The following is a 20,914-nucleotide window of genomic DNA, read 5'->3' as shown; positions in this document are numbered from 1 at the left end:
CGGTGTTGGCGGTTGCGCGCAGTTGTCGATTAGGATACCATGTTTCTGCGCCACCAAGCACCATACACCATTGTTCTTACTCGAACTCGCCAAAAGAGAATAGTGGGAGGATACCCTGCGGACAGCGAGCATATCATGCATGTATGGTTCACACTAGGCTGGCGGGATGGCTGGATGGCGTGCGATAACCAAATTCCAAAATTGTCTCTGGCCTTCCCTTAGCATTGTTGCTCGGTTTATCGATTTAATTCGGTTTAATTCCCCTCTTGTGTGTTCGAGTGGCATACAGCCTCTTTCACCGGAATTTGTATGTCAGAAAGAAGATCCCACTGATTAATTGCCTTAGAGAGTGACAGGGTTGTCCCAGGGGGGCTTGGGTAGTAAGTAAGTACATAGATCAGAAACGCATCGTTGATAGACTTTCGAAAATCTTCATGAAATTGCCATACCAGCTTCTTCACAAGGTGGATAGGGAGATTTAGAGTCACAACTTAGCTCAGTAACTGCTAATTAACTCAACAAAGACCAAGTTGATCCCATTGCTCACGATAACTAGCATGTACGTATTATGTACTACCAGGTAGGAAGGCGGTCTGTATCTATGTTAGCTGTTTGGTATCTTAGGTATGTATCTGTGCACGTGTGCCTAAGTACACCAACGCTGTCCGACATCGAGGGGTACGTGCAAGAAATGAACAGAGTCGATCCAACGGACAGCTCTGAGAATAGCAATTCTGGTCTTGCTTCTTCTTCCCCCTCCTCCAACTGACGGAGAGAGAATATGCGAGAAAGGAAAGGAAGAAAGGAAAAGCAATCGAAAAACAAAGTGAGAATCTCGAGGGGGCAGTAATGTATGCCATTGGCATTATTGCTATTGAAGACGGCTACTCACTCTCGAGGGGAATCTTGAGAGTCACCTGCAAGAGATGCGTATCCCGCTCCAGACAACAATGCCACACCAAGTCAAGAGCATGATCGGTTGGTCTCGAGGGACACCAAGAAAGTATCTCTCTTCCCCATATGTGAAATGACTGAACATTCACGGGTGCGAAGATGCTCTTGATGTTGGAGATAAACAAAGGCTCCAAGAGGCTCGAAAAACGACGCATCGCGCCTTCTATTACACTCATTCTCTATCTACCCCTGGGGATAGACAGATTGGAGGAAAGAAGATTGCAAGTCCGTCATTTTCTCTCTTTTTTGATCTCTCGCGAAGAATACTGAGCAATTTTTGTTTGACAAAAGGTATTGAGCTCACCTTGTGCTCCACCTTGCATCGCGATTGTCATTGGCTTCTTGAATAGAATGCGTGAGTAGGGTGACGTGATCTTGAGATGGGGAATTTGAGAGATTTTTTTCTGGTAAGGGAAAGCGGAAAGATCGAAACTAGATATGCTGAACATTATGAAGCGAAGAAGGAAAGGAAACCTGAGAGGTTAAGGTCTGGATCGGAGGGGATCTAACAAACTGGCAATCTCCTTTATTTTGTTCCTTTCCGGAAAAACACGCACGGCGTATTGGAATTTGAGATTGATAACTTCGCCTCTTTAGCTTTCCAGCTTTGTGGGTATTGTGAATCGAGGAGCAAAATGCACCTGGCCTTTTCATGCCCGCAGGACCGTGATAAAAGTGTGAAAAGGCCAGGCTATGTTACAGGACTTGGAGGAGTTTCTGCTTCCGTTTAGCGACCGTAACACCGAAACAAATCAAGAAAATATTCGTCGCTGCGTGGACGGCTGCGCCCGTCCATAAGAACCACGGTGTTCCTCTTCACGTTGCAAGCTGGTAGCAGGTAGTCGGGCGTGTTCATAAGACCCACGACGCTTTTCTCCCCGTTGTATCCTCGCGGCAGGCAACCCGCGTGCCGAGTACTTCGATGGTGTGGGTGAGGTGACCATCATGTCGACGTCCTCTTCGTCCTCTCCTCCATCTTGGTTGCCGTAATTGAACGTCATTTTGTTGCCAGAGAGATCGAGTGGTTTTGAACCTCTGCCAACAGTGCCCATATTACTCAGAATTCTATCCATACCGTCGACATCGAGATCACCAGAGTTGAGTAGTACCTGGTCAAATGTGGGGTGTGTATGAGCACCAGAAATGGCCTCTGTACCTGTGAGAGATCTCCAAGGTTGATCCGCGGAAACAGAGAGAGCATGGACGGACAGAATTAAGCGATGAGGGGTCTGAACCACGAAATCGGGCAGAGATGACGATGCCAGGCCGAAACGTGCAATGCTTGTTGTAGGCATGTCGTCTGTGGCTTGGGGAAGAGTAGCAATCCCTCGCAGCTCCTGGCCACCGAGTCTGATGATCGGCAGACGTGCAGGCTTAATTTCTGCTCTCCAGAACGCTGACAAGGACGAGATATATACGTTCTCCCCACCATAGCTGATAATGACGGATTCGTCAAGCGGCCTGCCATTGTGCGGGGGATGTTCCTCTACAGAAATATAGCCGCGAACATTCCGAGCGGACGCTGACCGGACATCTTGTTTTGAAGTACCCTGGAATAATCCCTCAGACCGAACTTTACGTGTTGATGGCGTCATGGGAGCCAACGAGGTTGTAGCTGCCCGAACCTGAGTGCTGGAAGAAGTTTCTTTTTTCATTTCAGAGGCGAAAATATTGGATCGAATGGCAAATCTTGTGATTGATCCTCCTTGAATGCCTGAAATGTTGGATTGCCCACGAACAAGGTTGCTTCCAATTCCAGAAGAGTTTGGCCCAACTGCTTCAAGATCCCAGATACCCCATTCACCATCCTCGAGCAATGACACAACGGCACGGCCGCTGGCGACCCATTGAGCATCTAGACATTTCTTTCGTCGAGGGAGGATGGCAGTGGGATCGTGGACAAAGGGTGGAAGGAATGTCAGAAGGATTCTCCCCTTGTCACTGCCAGATGTCCTTAACGATGCCCTGGTAGATGCGGAATCTGAAGTAGCGGTGGACCCGCGACGTTCCCGAGGATAATTTACAAAAACTTTGTACAGCTTGACGGTGGAGGCGGCAGGGAGAGTGAGAAGGAGGCTGGAATGTCGGTCGGCAGGATAACAAGAGGGGTTGAAAGCGATTCTAGCGCCGAGGGCCGAGGAGCGGAGGAATTGCCTCCTTATTGGAAGAAGATGTTCAGGCTTTGTGGAGAGAGTACCATTTCCTTGTAAAGGAATTTGATGAACCAAAAGCAGCCCAGATTCCGTGCATGATAAAGATGCTATTAGCAGGGCCCATCTTTGGGAGTCGGCATCTGTTGAGATTGGAGCTGGCTGTGAACGAGTCTGAAGCCTCATTTGAGCTTGAGTCTCTGCCTCTACCTCTTCTCCCTCAGCGCGGATAGTATGGGTGATTGCTATGTCAGTGATGAACTCTTGGTGGGAATTAGGACCCAAGATTTTGAGAGTCTGAATGTCAAGTTTTGATATATCATGAAGTTCTGGGCTGGGAGGGACGAGTGGAGCAATAAGAACCCGAAGGGACGAATCTGCACATGCGACGGTGACCAAGATACGATCATGATATATTGGTGGCCAGGAGTCGGGAGGGGCTTGAGCGAGGTCCTTTGAAATGTGAGGGGTTGCAATACGCAAGGCTGAGCTTCCGAGAGGAATGTCTATCTGTCGGAGGATTCCACGGTAGGGTTTTGCTGGATCTACCTCTTCTTCCTCATCTTCAAATTCTGCAGGTACAACAGAGGCATCTCCCGCTGCAGGCTGTTCTTGGTCATCATCATCGTCCAGGTCAATGACCATGGGGTCACTCTTTGCTGTTCCATTTGTGTTTGTAGCCGGATTGTTTTTCTTGGCCGACTTGAAGGTCTTCCCAGCATACCAGATGATGCGCAGTCCTCGCTCATGGCCATAAACGATAACGGTAGAGCCATTGGCTGACTGGCGGGGATACACGCAAGAGGTGTAGGCCTCCTGCGGGAGATCATAGCTGTGGAGTCGGATCAGGAACAAATCTCTAAAGGAAAGTGTTGGAAATACCATACCTGAGCTGGTAACGCTCTCGCTGTTGGAGGACTGAGCAGTCCATTTAAGAGGTGAGAACGGTCAGCGAATTCAGGATGGCTGTAGTTCACCGTGTCAAATCGTGGGTGCGGTCGCAGTTGTGGTGACAGAGTGACACTTGTTAAAAACTGCCAGTGTTTCACACTCCTCCCAAGAATTCAGTAAAGTAATGGGCGAATGGGCAATAATTCAAGTGCAAGTCGCGTCGCAGGCAGCGCGTCATGCATGCATGATACCGAAGTATTCATCACTTGGCGGCGGTCTAAGACTGTCAGACAAAGAATATACTGCTTCAAGCTGCGCGATTTCCGTCTATTTGTTGTCATTCTGCAACCGTCTTTATAAGGCCTCCTTCCCCGCCGGTTTTATGGACATCGACGCGACTTCCTCACATACCAAGTATTCATTTCGTGGAAAATACTAGGAAGACTTCGACGGGGCACGGATGCTACTCACCACCCAACACCACTGCCACCTCAGCACAGCGCTCTTCGTGGTCTCATGACGCCGTCCGAATGTTAGTATGGCTATATCGCCCCCAGGAGTTTCCCCAAGCCTAATGTTCAGCACCCTCCGCCCCTCCAAGTTGGTCCGGAACCATGAGTTCAGTCCAGTCGCTGGGCCTCCATGAACCCTCCGCCCTTCCCTACCTCGTCGGAGAGTCGATTCTTCCCGCTGACCCATCGCCTTCTCTCTATAAATGGTCACTCTTTCACACTCCCAGTGACCAAGGCACAGAGTCTATCGAGGAAGAGATCGTGATTACTGGGTCGTGTGTAGTTTGGTCGAGAAATGGTCTGGTCAAACGAACACTCAATCTCGACGTTGAGGGCGAGCCCATTTTACATGCTTTTGTCACAGACTTCAAGTCAGGCGACCATCCCAGCGAGGCCGAAAAGGACAGTGTTCGTCCTACATCCTTAGAGCGCGGCCTCGTCATTGTCCTCAAGACTCAGGCCCATATATTCCTCCTTTCCGGAGACACTCATGTCGTGCCTCTGTCGTTCGAGGTGGAAAGCGCCTTTCCTTTCCCCTTTGGCTTCGTCTTGCAACGAACATTGGGTGAGGATGAGTTATTAGGACGAAACTCTCTTCCTGCTTTACACCATGACCTGAGTACTATTAATGAAACTCTCACCACTATCGGTGGTACCAGCTCCAGGCCTTCTTTGCTGTCACCTGGAAAACAAAATGACTTCCCAAAGCCTCTTCAGTCGAACACGCGTGGTATTCCCCGTACATTCTCCTACACCGAGGTCATGTCGGAATTGGGTTTGGTTGTCTGGAGTCCGAGCCGACGAGGAGAACCCTTGGACAACTGCAAAGCACTCCCTCGCACTGAAAAGATCATATTTATCTCTCCTTGCTCAGAGCTAGGCCTGCATTTCCCGAGCAGTCCGCCACTGTCGATTGCTCTGACGTTGAATGAAACTAGCTCTTCCTTCACTTTATGGCATGTTACTCCGGAGACTCCAGATCACCCGCATGGAACCCAGCGCCAGAACCGCGGCTCTACGAGATCCCGCCCTTCCTTGAGGAAAAGCTCAAACATTTATTCTAGAGAGCCCGGAGCAGTCACGCCTGCCGCCCGAGGCTCTGGCCATCTCAGAGAGAGTTTGAATGCTGCCGCTCAAAATCAGCCTCACGGGGAGGGTCTTTTTACGTCAGTGAACGAGGAGAAGTCATTCCCAATCAGTGACCTTGCTTCACACTTAGGTCCCGAATTCGGTGATATCGGTGTGCAAACTCGTTCCGCTCGCAGAGTTAGTTCAATGTTAGCAAGAACAGAGCTGGGTGCGGGAAATGATCGAAATACTTTCAATGATCTAGCTATGGGCCACCCAGGCCGTCAGAGCCTCAACAGAGTAGGAAGAAGAGGAGAATCAATAGGAAGTTTCAACGATCGGCAAAGCTTTGGGTTCCGCCGCAGAAGCTCCTTTCCCACGAATGCATCCATGCTGAGTGCTGGTACTTCATTTCTAGACTTATCTGCTCGTGGATTACTAGATGAATTTGACCCCTTACATCATTCCGCTCGACTCGAGGATGATGCTTCTGACGGCTCAGATACCAATCTTCCTAGAGACATCGGCTTCTTCAAGGTTAAGAACTTCTCAAGATCCGTAGGCTCTGAAAGTCCTGTGGTCGATACAGATATCAAAGTACTAGCACTGAGTCCGCATGGCACATCTCAGCGAGGCAACGTTCGAGCGACAGACTTGTATATCTGCATCATAGACAAAAGTCGCCAGGAGATGATTTTGGTCAAACTCTTGGTAAAGTATCACGATCGAAAAATGGGCAAGAAGGACCCTGAAAAAGCGACATTCGAGGTGAAAGCCACCGATCTGCGAAGACTCAGCGGCATCAGCGATGCCTGCAAGGTGCAAGAGGGCCATATCCAGCGTCTTGTTGTTCTTACTCAATCTCGAACTCAGCAAACTACTCTACATCTAGAGGCTCCATGGTCTCCATCATATCCAATTGAGCTCGTGCAAAGTTTTGGCATATTTGATCCTTTAGTAAATACACAAATGGCCAGCCCGAAGAAAAGCGAAGAGACCGGCATCAGGAGGATTATTCCGGGCAACAATGTTCGCGTACAAGCCTTAGGGCAGTCAGGGGTTCAGGGTCGGTTCTATGCTATGGATCAGGATCGGCGAGCACATACTATACAGCTCCATCTGCGACCAAAAGATCCTCTGATTGCCGCTATTCTTCAGATGTGCGACATCGTCAGCGGCACTGACCAACACGAAGCCTTACTGGTTGCTTTCTGGGAAGTTTCCCGTTGGCTGAAAGGTAAAGGATCACCAGTAGCATCAGAATGGACGACCCTTGTAATCGTCCTCTTTTCGTTGGCCACTCCCTTCATCAGTACTACACCACAAACACACAGCCACAGGCGGAAGAAGAGTGCATTACTTCGCTCAAGCAGTGGAACTGCTGTTGATCTTACGAGCTATGATGCGATGCATAATGATGAACACGAAATAAAGCTGAGGTCTGAAACCCGGGATCCGGCCTGGAGCTGGCTGTTACAAAAGCAACCAAATGCAGTCAACGCTACAGCGAGAGTGAAGGGTACAAGGCTTGCGCCAACCATGTCTCCGGACAGCGCCGTCGTAGAGGGAAAGCACAACACCTTCATTGTCAAATGCATTGCTTTGGCCAAAGAATATACACAGACACCGATGGGTGAAAACGCTATTGGACCAGAAGGATACCTACCAACCTCCATCAGCAAGAACCGAGAGCAACGGTGCAACGCTGTCGCAAGCATACTAATTGGGTTGCATCTTCTGTACGAAGAGAACAAGCTCACAGTGTCTGCGACTTCAAGACTAGGCTCACCCGAGACATGCCTTGTGTTCATCATGGCGCAACTCGGCCACTGGCTCGGATGGAAGGACTGGACCTGTCAACCAAATACTTACTACGAATTTGAAGCCTCGGAATCACAGGAGTGCCTTTTCGAGTTGACTCTCATTGATGGTCTCCAGATGCCTTCACAGCCATTTGAGCCGCCATCAATTTATGCACATCTCGAAGATTGGATCAATGGGAATCCGTTACGTCCATTCCTTACGTTGGCCAGAGTTGCTGGGGTAGGGTCTCAGGCAATGGGCATGGAGGATTCTTTGTGGCAACGAGTTTCTGCTCTCACACCCCGTACATTAGCATTACTGTCGTATATGCAGTCCAGTAAGGATCAAATCGGTACTCAGCAGACCATTCATATACTCTCGAAGGCTGGAATTGACAAAGACATGATCAAAACGTTTCCAGATGGAATCGCAGCTGCCATTTATCAAGCCATATTTTCAAAGCGCTCCAGTCTCAATGTTGGCCCTACACATGACGGAAAGATATCCCAGCGGCTTATTCCTATGATTGGCACTACGTCTGAATTTCTCCATTCACCACTCCACAAAGCAATTCTCATGCCAAACCATGGAGCAGTACGAGACTATCATACAATATGCTCATCGGCATTGGAGGCCGAAACACTTCAACGATGGGACGCCTCCTCTGAAGCTGATCGTCATGCCGTCACGAAATTACTGTTCAGTGAAGACCGCCGATTCCCGGAAGCTTCGAGGCTTGTAAACCAAACAAGGCCACCTGTTGTTGAATGTACGCCCGAACCAGACTGGACTGAGATAGAACTGTTGGAAGCTCAAAAGGAGCTTGCACAGCATGTTACCCGACGAACACTGTCAGTGGCTACGGGGCGTGGAATGATGCACTTCAACGCTCGAGTTCCTTTACTTACGGAAAGAGTACCAATTCCAGCTTTCAGTTTACAGTGCATCATGAAATCCCGACGCTCAACAGAAGGTACGCAGGCGATGACGTTCAGCGCAGACAAAGGAGCTTTCACGGAGGAGAAGGTTTGTTGGGCGTTCTTCCATAATGGGGCCTCGATGGGTTTGATGATTGCAAACGACGCTCAGGGGATTGATACATCCTGGATCCTCTATAACAGACCCCCGGAGTTAACAAATCGACACGCTGGCTTTCTCCTCGCTCTAGGTTTGAACGGACACTTGAAATCGTTGGCAAAATGGGTCGCATTCAAATACCTCACACCCAAACATACTATGACCTCTGTTGGTCTCATTCTCGGGCTTTCAGTATCATTTCTTGGAACCATGGACACGCTCATAACTCGACTACTCTCCGTCCATGTCACTCGTTTACTTCCTCCTGGTGCAGCCGAGCTAAACTTATCACCTCTGACTCAAACCACCGGAATCATTGGCATTGGTCTCCTCTACTGCAATTCGCAACATCGCCGAATGTCGGAGGTTATGCTCTCGGAAATTGAGAACAACGATCCAGAGGAGGGCGCCGCTGCTGAAACGGTGCTTCGTGACGAAGGCTATCGACTTGCCGCTGGGTTTTCGTTGGGACTCATCAATCTTGGGCATGGAAAACACCTGCATGGTCTTCATGACATGAGTGTCGTTGAACGTCTGCTTGCTATTGCGGTGGGGACGAAGAATGTGAATATGGTTCATGTTCTTGATCGTGCCACTGCAGGTGCCGTGATGGCTATGACGTTTGTATTCCTCAAGACGAACGATGAGTCCATCGCTCGAAAGGTCGACGTCCCTGATACTTTACATCAATTTGACTATGTGAGGCCTGACGTCTTTCTACTCCGCACATTAGCTCGCCATCTTATCATGTGGGACTCTGTCAAGCCCACAGTTGATTTTATTCGCGCGTCCCTACCACAGCCATATCATGGACGGGTTGATCTGAAATCTACCAAGTTTCTCAGTACGGAGGATATGCCATTCTTCAACATTGTTGCTGGACTATGTCTTGCTATCGGACTGCGCTTTGCTGGGTCTCAAAGACACGACGTTCGCGATTTACTTATTCAATACCTAGACCAGTTTCTTCGGCTTAGTCGACTTCCGGCGCGCAATTATGACGCTCGTGTTACGCTAAATAGCACGCGAAATTGTCTCGATACTGTCGCACTGGCTACAGCGGCTGTAATGGCTGGATCAGGCGATTTGCTTGTCATGCGCCGCCTGCGTGCCCTACATGGCCGGACAGACGGGGATACGCCATTTGGCAGCCATCTTGCCGCTCACATGGCATTAGGTGCACTATTCCTTGCTGGAGGAACAAGAACCTTTGGAACCTCAAACCTTGCTGTTGCGAGTCTCTGCATGGCGTTCTATCCTGTTTTCCCTAATGATGTTCTTGATAACCGGGGCCACTTGCAGGCTTTGCGCCATTTGTGGGTACTTGCTGTGGAAGGGAGGTGCCTCGTCGCAAAAGACCGAGCGGATGGGTCCGTTATCGGTGGTATGACTGGGACTATTCAGCTAAAGAATGGCGAAACTCGATCCCTACGGGTTCCGGGTCTGGTTCCGGAGCTGGATACTATCACTACCATCGAGGTCAAAGGTGAAGGGTTTTGGGATGCTGTGCTTGACTTCAGCTCTCCCGAAAATGCGTCAAGGTTGGAAGCCCAAATCAGGAAAGACAATGCTGTCAATGTCTTCATTTCTCGACGTGTTGCATATGACAAGCCTCCACAGGATCTCTTTGCTGCTGAGTTCCAGGCTAGAAGTGAGGCTAGTGGTATACCTAGTGTGGACCCAAATGCCGATGTCGCTCCTGGCTTCAGCGTTGGACTATCAGGGGGGGGGGCAAAACGTGCCAACCCGTTTGAGTGGTTATTTGATCTTGATTCCCTCAAGAACTTTGACCATGCAGAGCGGGCCCTTGTTCTTCAAGCAAACACGAAAACTGGAAACGATGCGTTCAATCAAACAGTTGTAGACACGAGGCTGGAGTTTGAGAAAGGAATTCTGCCGCAAGAATTGGCGATCGTGACATCCGCAAGGAAGGATTTAGAGGTGCAGAAGAATAAGCTTTGGCAGTTGAGACTCTTATTTGCGTGGTTCGACCGCTGGGAGAAAGAAGATCAAGAAATCCAGCAGCAGGTGGACGACAAGCACGACAGGTTAGAAGCTTCGAATGATATTGTGAAGAGCACGAACATAGTCGATAATGACGACAAGTGGTTCACAAGCTCAGGAGGCACTTACTTGAGAAGGGAAGTCATCGAGCGCTTAAGGTATCGGGTATGGCAGATGACGATAGGGGAGGATGGTAAAGACACCCTAGACATATGATCAATGATGTAGCAAGTCCCAACAAGGACGACGAACATGTCACGCGTATGCCTCTTCTTTAGATTCAACAGCACAGGCCGATGATACATAAAAATGATATTTTTTATGAGATCAGTGCAAGAAATCTATTTCTTACACCCAGGTAAATTCTTCTGCTTGAGATTCTCTCGGTATAGGTTATGACCGGCCACAAGCTGCCCAGATTATTACTCATTCGCAATATCCGTACTCGGTCGGGAGCACATCTGGAGCTGCTGGAGGGAAAGTCAACACCTCGGCCTGTACTTCCCCTACGCAGAGTGTAAATGCATGCCATCATAGAGAAAGCTTGAGACACGTGAGCACGCTTTTCGTCAGGTCAGAGCAACGACTTAATAGTGACCCTGTGGTGGTTGTGCATTCGTTGTTCCCTAGAGACTCGAACTGGCCATGCCCAGGCGAGTGGGGTGCTTCATCTGTCATTTCCACTCTGGAGGTCGGAGGGTACATGTAGACCGACCAGGTGGAACAGATGTCCCAGGTAGAGAACTCATGGGAGCCCATTGCTCTATTATTGATTGTCGATCGCGCACGACCCAGCACTACTGAGATTTGTCAGGAATCCACGGCATTTGTTAGTTTGAGCATGGTCCGAACAAGGCCGGGCACATGCGTTGGTATGTATTCCGAGTGTCTATCATGATTAGGAAACGTCAAGCCAAGAAGCCTATCAGATCTTGACACGGCGTGACAGTTTCGGGCGTCGTTGGTCTCGATGTATAGGAGAGCACATAGAGCATCTCACGAGCACAGATGAGAGGGTCACAGGGCCGCCTGGTGGTAGCAAGGGAAAATTCCAGGTTCCACTGTGGAAAACTTCTGGTGCTTCGGATACAACGTGTGAGGCTGACTAGATAGGGCAGTGCCCTGGGTATGTACGAGTAACCCAATATGGCCTGTGCATTAGTCAAGGACTAGCAGGACCGCGTTTTCAGTCGTGGCCGGTAGGAAAATCGAGAATTCCTTAGAGTGTTTGGCTACTAAGTCCTCTTAAGCCTCTAGACGCTTACTCACGACGTAGTACCTGTATGGAAAGGGAGCCGTCTATCTGATCGGATGGGGGAAGGTGAGCTCCTCAACAAGGAAGATATGCTATCTGTAATATGTTCCAGGCTTTGCAATGAATTTCGAGACCTCGATTGGCGCAGATCGAGTTAGACGAGCCTGCCAGACATGCAAGCCAGGATATTTTAGTCTCTGCTTGCCTCGTATGCCCTCTCAGCTGGGTGCGGAGTCTAGCGAATTGGGAGATTTAGGGCAGAACGATTGACCAACGTTGCAAGCTGGGGATGGTGGGCAATGTACAGAGTACTGTCGACTGAACGTGAATATAGGAGCCTGTGGATCCACTTACAATTGTGAATAAGATCTCGCCAGCATTTCATTCCTCAGCAGGAGATTGGGACTCTGATCCTTCACCGTCTCAAGATACGTGGCATTTCGCTGTATATTGCTCTTGGTGTCAAAGCGGGCTGTCTGCCTGAAACCTTCAGCCCTTCTTGTGCGCTTACCAGCAAACCCAAGTGACATAGTGGAAGTACGCGTCAGGGTTGCTTATCATTTTGCAGCGTCCTGTGGAAGGTACAGTCATGCGAAAAGATTCAAAGAGTTTGAGGCCCAATTTTGCTTTAAGCGTCCACTCGTCCTCGCCGGCTTCTCTCCGAGATAAGAACCGTTTCGTTGAACCAGGAATGTCAGCGGTGCTTGTAAGCTAAGGAGAGGACAGCAGCCCATGTCTGGAAACAAGCTTTTGTAGGCATTGCGTACCTTAGGTCAAGAGGGAGACCGGGGTATCGACGAATACAATCTGTCTAAATCAACTACGCTCTGTAGTTTAGCTGCTTTGGACGGCATGGGAAAGCTCGGTGCCAGCAGCTCTTCGTGTGCCTCACCTTTGAATGGAGTTACTGATCTAGGTTCGTGTTGGGCAGGAACAAGCCTCCAACGCATCACGGGACGAGCGATACGACCAGTTACTGGACAAGTGGTCCTCGCGAATGATTCTAGGCCCAACAGATTAGTGACAGAGCCTGCCTGAGAGATACTTGCCTTGATGACTCAGGATCTTTACCTTTGGAAGCTCTATGAGGAAGCGGTGTATTGCTGCTAGGTGAACCACTTCCTGAAAAGGGCAAAAACAACTTCCTGCATTGGGACGTGACATGGTTTCAATGCCTGGGAAACTGCCCGAAGATTGAAAATTATTGATGACACGATCATTTCCCGGGAACGGAGTAGACCAGGCCAGGAACGATGGGGTTTCCCCTGCATGAAGCTGTCCCAGCTTATTGAGAGAGAGGACAGGATGACAAAGAATCCTACCGACAAACGAAGCCAACTTGCCGAGGAAACGAGAGATAGGGCCAGCGATCTGACTCAGCTGCCATAAGCCAATCAAGGATCTCGATATGCTAGCTCAAGCTGACATTGGCCGATAGCTGGGACCTTGTGCTATCCACGAGCATGTTCGATGATTTTCGTGGGAATTCATGTCGGCAGCCGTCTGTTAATCTTGCGCCGTGTAGGTCAAGAAAGGCGATAATGGAGATCGACATTCTTGTAGGCGTTCCATCAAACTTACTGGCCTTGGCCGGCGAGTTCAAGCATTGTACAGGCACGAAAATAAGTCTATGGCATCATGAGAGAAGCGTGTGACTAGAATGGCAATTTGTTGATTGGTGACCACTTTTGAAGGCGGCGCAACACCTCGATTCTACTGTACAGTACAAACGCCCTCGGTAGGAATATGGAGACGAGACAGAATACGACTGGCCAATGTGGGTCATGTGACATGTATGGGTCATACAGGAGCGTCATTACATAACCAGGCTGTATCCAGAATACATTACCGTCAATTCAAAAATCGGCAACAAAGACTAATCAGGGCGGGAATTGTGCAAGGAATTGTGCAAGGAGCGGCTTTTAGGCGAGAGGCTGGATACGATCTCGGCGTCTTGACCAACCCCCCTTGCGCCTTCCACTTCGACGACATCGAGCCTAGCAGGGCAGTCGCCCAAGCCCAAGCCCCAAGCCCAAGCCCAAGCCATCCTGAAGACAAAGCAATCGATGAGCAACCGCGCCGCGGTCTGTGCGTATTCCTTGACTGGCTTTCAATTCGGTAGTGATGCAGTTCGAAGCCGTTGGCCTAATTAGGGTATCCATTCGGGTCTTGGTCGACCACTCGCTTTGAGTCCAATACGATCCATCGTACGCTTGTCCTCTTGTCGACAAGTATCTTGCTGTTCTGATTACGACGCGCACGAGGCTTTGCGGGGTGAAGGTGAGCATTGGCGGTATCTCCTTCGATTTGGCATCTCTTGTGCGACATATCAGGAATGTGTCCCGAATACGTCTCGGCTGCCACAGGTCAACCCTGCCATGTGGCTGCGCCTCCTATGGCGGGAACAATAATAGCCCGGTTGCGGAATTCCACCTCGCAATATATTCTCCATGAGGACTCAGGCAAGGCCAACTGAAACGGTGATGCCTGGAGCTGAAATTGGACTTACTTAGGGGATCGACTTTGCCAATCAACTTAGCGTCAGGCCCCTCAGCTGCGAGGCCTTCTAGAAGGAATCACGGACAGGAAGAGCGGTAAGCTCTCGTATAGCAGCACATCTGCTGTCTCATTGCTTGCAACTACCGCTTCCATTTGCATTGAGTGCTACGTATCGCAACGTGGACTTGCTTGTGACCAACTGACACAACCTAAATTTGGAAATGGCAAGATTACTTGCTTGCTCGCTTGTTCAACCAATTTCCTAGGTATCACACAAATGATCGTCATTTTCCCCTTCAGCATCGCCGCTGATGATTACGCTGCGAAGCGCGTTCATCGGCCGTCAGTTCATACTCTAAGCCACGCGACACGGTTGCGCACGTGAGCCTCTCCCGAAGCCTACCATCTTGCGCAGAAAAATTACCAGGGGCACTTCGGATGGCCAGCAGCGACTTGGTTGCGGATACGGAATAACAGAATCCCGAGCTCGTCCCCGGAGATACTCACATGCAACTCGGGTTTAACTTAGTGTCACCTTCACCTTCAACCTTGCAGGGGTTTTGATCAACGTCGGGTCCAGTCAGTGACTGCAGTATTCGCGCGTCAAGGAATATCTGCAATATTGGGTCGTTCAAGAAGCCGGTGAGCCGCGAAGTACAATAATGGAGATCCAGTTACCCGAAGAACTTTATTCGTCCGAAGAAGTAATCACAAGGATCAAAAAATCTCTCCAGAAAATTGGATCGCCGTCTGCAAATAGTCGCCGTTCAGTGATCGTTTTAGCCTTGCTTATGCAAGGAGCCTCGGAGACGGACGAGTTTTGCCTCCATGGCTCGGTGTCCACTTACGGCCGATTCTACGTCTCCCATATTCCCCGCCCATTGTTTGGGCATGACCCTGCAGATGAATGAGCGTGCCTCTTTCGCTTAAGAAGTATCCGATTAAGGTCAATCTGCTTTGATATGAGGCATTTTCAATTTTCTTCTTCCTCACGAGTGCCCTTGTTCGATTCCTTTTGTTCTAGCAATGTGGCACGTGGAACGTGGAACGTTTGTTTCTTGTCATCTAATCCACCTGTCTGTGCATATGTAATCAGCGCGCGGGAATTCTCCGGTTCTGAGTAAATACCCTTGACGCCGCGGACTTTCTACAGTATTCTGGACAATGCATTTCATAAAAGACTTACCCCTGAGGGTGTTAGCATTTCTCCAAATGACGCACCGCGACGCCTGCACCACGTGACGGTGGAGAGGGCATGGAGAGAGTCCCCAGGCGAGGCACGGGACAGCAAGTTTTATGCATTGTGCAGGCGGGGTGAGTGCAGTTGATGCACTCCACAGAGCCCACAGGTGAGATTGATCGTCGAACAGAGCCCCTTATGATTTCCAAGCCTTGTACACGGTCTTCGCGCCCCAAACGTCGCCACGCTTTAGGAGAACTTGATTTCTCCACCCAGGCTCGTTGATGGCATTGATATAGCGACTAGGCTCAATGCAAAATCCCGCACGTGCCCCTCTTGCTGGAGTGTCTCCATGAGCCGCTGCGTCGATGTGCTCACCAGTGTAGAATTGGAACGCCGGCTCCGTACTGAAGAAGTCAATGTGAAGCTGCGTCGTGGGGTGCGAGAAACCGGCCAATTTTCGAAGAGGGCCATTTCGTGTGTCGAGGGGAACATTAGAAGCGTCGGAGTCGACAATGAACGCATGATCGAATACAGGTTCTTTCGCGCCTAGGACAATCGCTTTGTTGGCCTCGACGCCTGGGAAATCCTCAATTCTCCCTGTGGGGATGAGCTGTGCGTCGGCCACTTCCAGATACTTTGTCGATGCCAGTGTGACCTCTGTTCCGTCGATAGTGGGACCTCCACTAATGTTGAAGTAACTAGAGGACAAGTTAGATGGTATGTTTTCCATCGGTCGTCGCCCATATACATATGCGCTTACCTATGATTCGTTACGTTGATGACGGTCTGGTCAACTTCGGACCCAATCAGCTCTACCTCATATTCAGTCTCGAGAACTAATCTGGGGCCTCCTGTGTCTTGTGCCTCTTCATACGCAGTGTACCACACCCTAAGTTCGACAGTGCCTGGATACCCCTCTTCTCCATCAGGAGACACGTAAGTGAACAGGAGGCTCTCCTTTCCATTGCGATTTAGGGGCTTGGGCCCAGTGAACACCTTCTTCCCCCAGCCTTGCAACCCACCGTGCAAATGATTGGGTCCATTGTTAGCAGCCAACTTGTAAGACTTGCCATTGAGATGATCGATCTGCGCTTCCTTTATCCGATTTGCAACCCGTCCGATGGTCTCACCAAAGAACGGCGCCTCGGCATAGGGCTCCACGCTGGAATATCCCAACACGATGTTATGCCCCGCGACCTTGAGCTCCTGAATGAGCGCGCCTGTGGGCAAGAAAGCCACTCCGGATTCTGAAGCCATGATTTTCTGATGACGGGGGCGGCGCTCTATCGGCTTATGACGATGTCAAGAAAGAAAAACTGTGGCAGGTATGTAGCAGTAGATGAATCTTCCAGTGCGCCAACACATGAAGTCGTCGTTGTTCTTATTATTATTCCTGTTTCTAGGATTGAGAAGTGACCACCGGGGGGAGTACTTGGCCTAAACCCAAGCCGGGCTCGGTGGGCATTTACCCGGATCAACACTGGCAAAAAGTGGGCATCAATAGCCTGAATTATGTACGAGTGACACTTGTTGAGGGAACGAAACACGGGAGACACCAAGGCGTGGTGCGGAGACGGTCGAGACGTCTGTAAATAATTCGGACTGTCAACTATCTCTGGGACTGTACCTGCTTCTGGAAACCATATCACGATGGTTCCGATGCGCGGGAGGCTACACACACGAGGCTGCCATTGCTTTCTGTGGATGGTTCAAGTGCGGGGTTGGTTGGTTGGTTTAGGGCCAGGCGCATGAGAACTTCAGCACGCCTCTCCTGCTGCATGGGGTGAGCATTCGTGCTTTCTTGCCCGTTAAAACTGCGGAAGAGCTTGCCTGGTGGACTATTGCGAGTAATGAGATCCGTTCCACAGGAGTAGAAAGGACTTCATGAAACGGTGGCATGGTCTGCTGATCCTAATCACTACCGCAGTACCCCGCCACACAAGGCTGAAGTCGCGCTCCTTGCAGGCCTCCTCAGCCCCTCACAAGTCACAACTCAGGATGCACCTGCCCACAAGGCTGTGATGACGCCCTGTGTCCACGGGGCCAGAGACATCGTAAAGGTAACTAAGCATCCGAGTACAGGCTTTGCAAACCAGTCACGGTGCGCGGGCTAGCCTCAAGACGCGTAACCAGCATACCCTATGTTTTGCCCTGTGGACGTGGCATTGCCATCGCAAGATGGAGATGCATAGAAAAAACTAGCTCCTCATGAGCACGTTCGTTCGCAAACTTTGGCATCCGTTCATCCATTTATGTCATACTAGGAATTAGGTGATGGAACGGGGAGAGAAAATACACTGCGCCACCAAGGTCACCGCCGCCCGTCAATTGCCAAAAAAAACAACAAAAAAAAACAAAAAAAACAGCAAGGCTGCATCACCGATCTCGATTGACAACGTGGTGTTGATGAGTGATATTTGACGATCGACGATATCTCTTGTCGTCGACCAACCAACTACTCATAGTCGTCCGAGAAAGTGACTCTGCCGATTGCGCTCCTCGAAAGTAAAAAACCGCCAATCCCGATAGTTCCGAGATCCTTCCTTATTCAGGATGAGCCCCAATTCAAGAGTCCGAAAGGAGTCTGCAGAGCGGCTGAAACGGAGTTTAAAGTAAAGTTACAGCCTCTTCCTGCAAAGCGCGGAGAATGAATGGAATGTTGGAAAAGTGTGGAATTAAAATTAGGACCGTCACTTGCAGTGTACTCGTAGCTTGTGATGTCAAGCGTCAAAGTCTACGCAGATGACAAAGAAGTACATGCATCGAGCATTCTCGGATGAGTAGACCCGATGGATCACGATAACGGCATTTTCGGAAGGGAGGTGTTCAAACTCAAAAAGCGTCACCATGAGAATTTCTGTCATCGCGATAGTCAATGCAGTGCTGACAAGGTTTTGGGGGTATGTATAGACCACCATTGACGCATCGAGAACCAGAAACTAGACGCGCGGGCAAGCCGGGATGAGCAAACTTGAGGTTGGGAATGACAGCCTGTGGATTTTGAACATGCAAGAAGCATGGTTTGCTGTCCATTGCATTATCTGTTTCCAATATGGGGATGTTGCCCCAGTGGAACGTGGGTATTCATAATAGTGACATGTCCACCATGCAGCTTCTCGCAGCTTGCAGTAACCCCCCCCCCCCCGCGCCGTGATTACCTATGACGCAAGCCGACACAACACTCATAAGGCTGTACGGAACATACCGTCAATTAACTCCTGGGTCGCTGTTGGCCAGTCTTCATCCTCCCAACTTGTGAATCATGAACGTAGTGGATGGCGGCCATGGAGATGTTATCATTCCATCCCCAAGTGCTTCCCGACCAGAAAATATGATCATCCTTCCCTAGTACATACCAAGCCTTGTCCCCGGGTGTGATATCCGTTACCCGTGAAGATCCTGTAAATGCAATGAGAGACCCGCTTTTGGATGCAGTTACAAATAAGTCGTTAACGTCATAAACACCACCTAATTAGATCATGGCTGCCGGGTTGAAGTACCGTTGGAAATCTTCCTGACCTGCCCAATCTTTCATCGTTAGACAGGGGTTGATCGCTGTGGGAATCATCTGATCTTGAAACATGTTCGGCGGGAACGATGATAGATCAAGTGTCGAATCTATCATGGGAGAGTCGAATTGGGCCGCGAAGTCCATGCTGTTATCGTCAAAGTCGGAGACAGGAGTATGCCAGCTGAGATTCGACTGGTTGATGGTAGCATGGGGGTATGGCTGCGACTTCATCGATGGCACTGTTCTTGCAGTCTGCGGGTAAGGGCTCTGATCGGGAGGCGTGGGGGGGAACTGGTTGAGCGAGAATGGATTTGAGAAGTCGGGCCGTTGGGCGACAGGCTCGTAGATGGGAGAGGGCGCACTGCTGTCTGAATGGGAATCGTGTGAAGGAGCTCGCTGCATGAAGCCAGCACCGTCGGCAATAAGCTTTTGCTGTAAGACGCTCAGATCTTCCTCGAAGATATCATTGGTCGTGTGGCCTTCTTGTTTCAACGCTCCCAATCTTTCCAGGATATCGTGCGTCAAGGGCTGTCCATGGGTGTTTTCTTTCAAGGGGCTGCCTGTCCAGCCTTGGCCGTTCTGAACGCGCTTGTAGAGTTCTTGTAGGCCTGATACAAGTTGAGCTTGTTGGCTTTCGAGCATCTCAACATATCTGTGGCGCTGGGTTAGAAATGCTCAAACTAGAATGCCACGTGCCGGCCACTCACCCTTTAGGATAGACCTTGTCATGGGACTTCTTTCGCTCTCCGAACACACAGATGGCGTTGTCTGCTTTGCATCGACTACAAGGACTGGCGCCGTCACACTGTATTATTACATTAGTGCTGGTCGAGACGGCCACGAAACTGAACCACCACCAACCTTTGATTTCTTGAGTCGACAGCGATCACATGCCTTGCATACTCGTTTTCTGATCCCACCATCGAGTGGTGACGAGGGTTCTAGAGGCGGCGTCAGGATTGTTGCACCCATTTCGAGTTTTATGTATATATGTAGCCTGGAGCACCGGGGTCCAGGGTGCCAGGTACGAAGGAGCAGAGAATGCTATGGCTGAGGTGGTGAGGACAGTCAGTGATGATGGTTGGCGAACAAAAGAGATCAACAGTCACAATAGATTGAAGCAGGCTAGTCAGCTTATCATGGAACAACGTGAAGGAGAATAGTGCGAGAGGAAGGGGTGTATGTACTGGGGGGGAAGCATCGAGACATGAGGCCTTATATCGTTAGCAGCACCGGGTTACTAAGATACCAGCAGCAGTAAGAGTGGAGCCTGGACGAGCATCAAGCATAGTAAGGTGGTCGTGCACACTGCAGACCTGACAGAGCAGCATCCATAATCCCATGGATCCAGGGCGGGAGAAGTTTGATGCAAGCCGGAGAGCTGCACGTACTCGGACACAAAGGAGGGAGTGCATGACCAGGGTGGAGGGTGGATGGTGGATTTGATGAGTAGCAGAATATTGAGACGAGAGAGTTTAGCGCGGCCGACGAGGTGTGGGTGTGGGAGAGAAGGTGGATCGATCACGAAGCTAAAAGCGGACCAGGGTGCGAAAGGGAATGAAGCAAGACTTAGGCAAGAACCATCCAAGGGAAATGATGACATGAGTCGGCTTGATGACATGGCCATGACGGGCCTCAGGAAGGTGCACTAAGGACGTCTTAGCAGTCCACACTCCGTATTATGAGCGAAAAAGGGTTCATCGCACCTGCAATACCAGGTACGAAGGAAACTGGGAGACTGCCACCCGGAACACATCCTCGTAACTTTGGCATCGTGCGTAACAACAGAAACCGGGAATACGGCCACGGAAACCCGTTGACGGTTAGACCCCTTTCCTATGCTGAAATCGGGCTTTCGGGCACAACTTCATCCCTCAGGGACTCCTCCTCGGTCTCTCGGCAGCATTAAACGTCTATCGCTGGCCGCGAGATCGCGAGCCCAGCTTTGCCTGTGTTAAGATTACCTCGATATCGTCATCCAGATCTACTGTAACCCGGGGAGAGTGT

The 20,914-nt window shown here is 50.1% G+C and overlaps 4 protein-coding genes across 4 annotated transcripts; 1 reads left to right on the top strand and 3 right to left on the bottom strand.

Annotated features, from left to right (window-relative positions):
* Positions 1 to 1,706: 1,706 nt before the first annotated feature.
* On the bottom strand, positions 1,707 to 3,989 carry A1O9_00946 (uncharacterized protein; the record flags this gene model as incomplete). Its single annotated transcript, XM_013410107.1, has 1 exon — positions 1,707 to 3,989. One exon carries the CDS (start codon positions 3,987 to 3,989, stop codon positions 1,707 to 1,709), a length of 2,283 nt encoding a protein of 760 aa, XP_013265561.1.
* Positions 3,990 to 4,609: 620 nt separating this feature from the next.
* A1O9_00945 (uncharacterized protein) lies at positions 4,610 to 10,675 on the top strand (the record flags this gene model as incomplete). The annotated part of the gene is made up of 1 exon (XM_013410106.1): positions 4,610 to 10,675. One exon carries the CDS (start codon positions 4,610 to 4,612, stop codon positions 10,673 to 10,675), a length of 6,066 nt encoding a protein of 2,021 aa, XP_013265560.1.
* A 4,914-nt stretch (positions 10,676 to 15,589) lies between these two features.
* Positions 15,590 to 16,653, bottom strand: A1O9_00944 (aldose 1-epimerase; the record flags this gene model as incomplete). Its single annotated transcript, XM_013410105.1, has 2 exons — positions 15,590 to 16,094; positions 16,157 to 16,653. The coding sequence occupies 2 exons, from the start codon at positions 16,651 to 16,653 to the stop codon at positions 15,590 to 15,592; spliced, it is 1,002 nt and encodes a 333-aa protein (XP_013265559.1).
* A 2,215-nt stretch (positions 16,654 to 18,868) lies between these two features.
* Positions 18,869 to 19,549, bottom strand: A1O9_00943 (uncharacterized protein; the record flags this gene model as incomplete). Its single annotated transcript, XM_013410104.1, has 1 exon — positions 18,869 to 19,549. The coding sequence occupies one exon, from the start codon at positions 19,547 to 19,549 to the stop codon at positions 18,869 to 18,871; it is 681 nt and encodes a 226-aa protein (XP_013265558.1).
* Positions 19,550 to 20,914: the final 1,365 nt, after the last annotated feature.

This window comes from Exophiala aquamarina (assembly GCF_000709125.1).
Source record: "Exophiala aquamarina CBS 119918 chromosome Unknown aczIA-supercont1.1, whole genome shotgun sequence".
Taxonomy (NCBI): Eukaryota; Fungi; Ascomycota; class Eurotiomycetes; order Chaetothyriales; family Herpotrichiellaceae; genus Exophiala; species Exophiala aquamarina.
The sequence above is the reverse complement of the archived record's forward strand: the minus strand, read 5'-3'. Positions and strand labels throughout refer to the sequence as shown.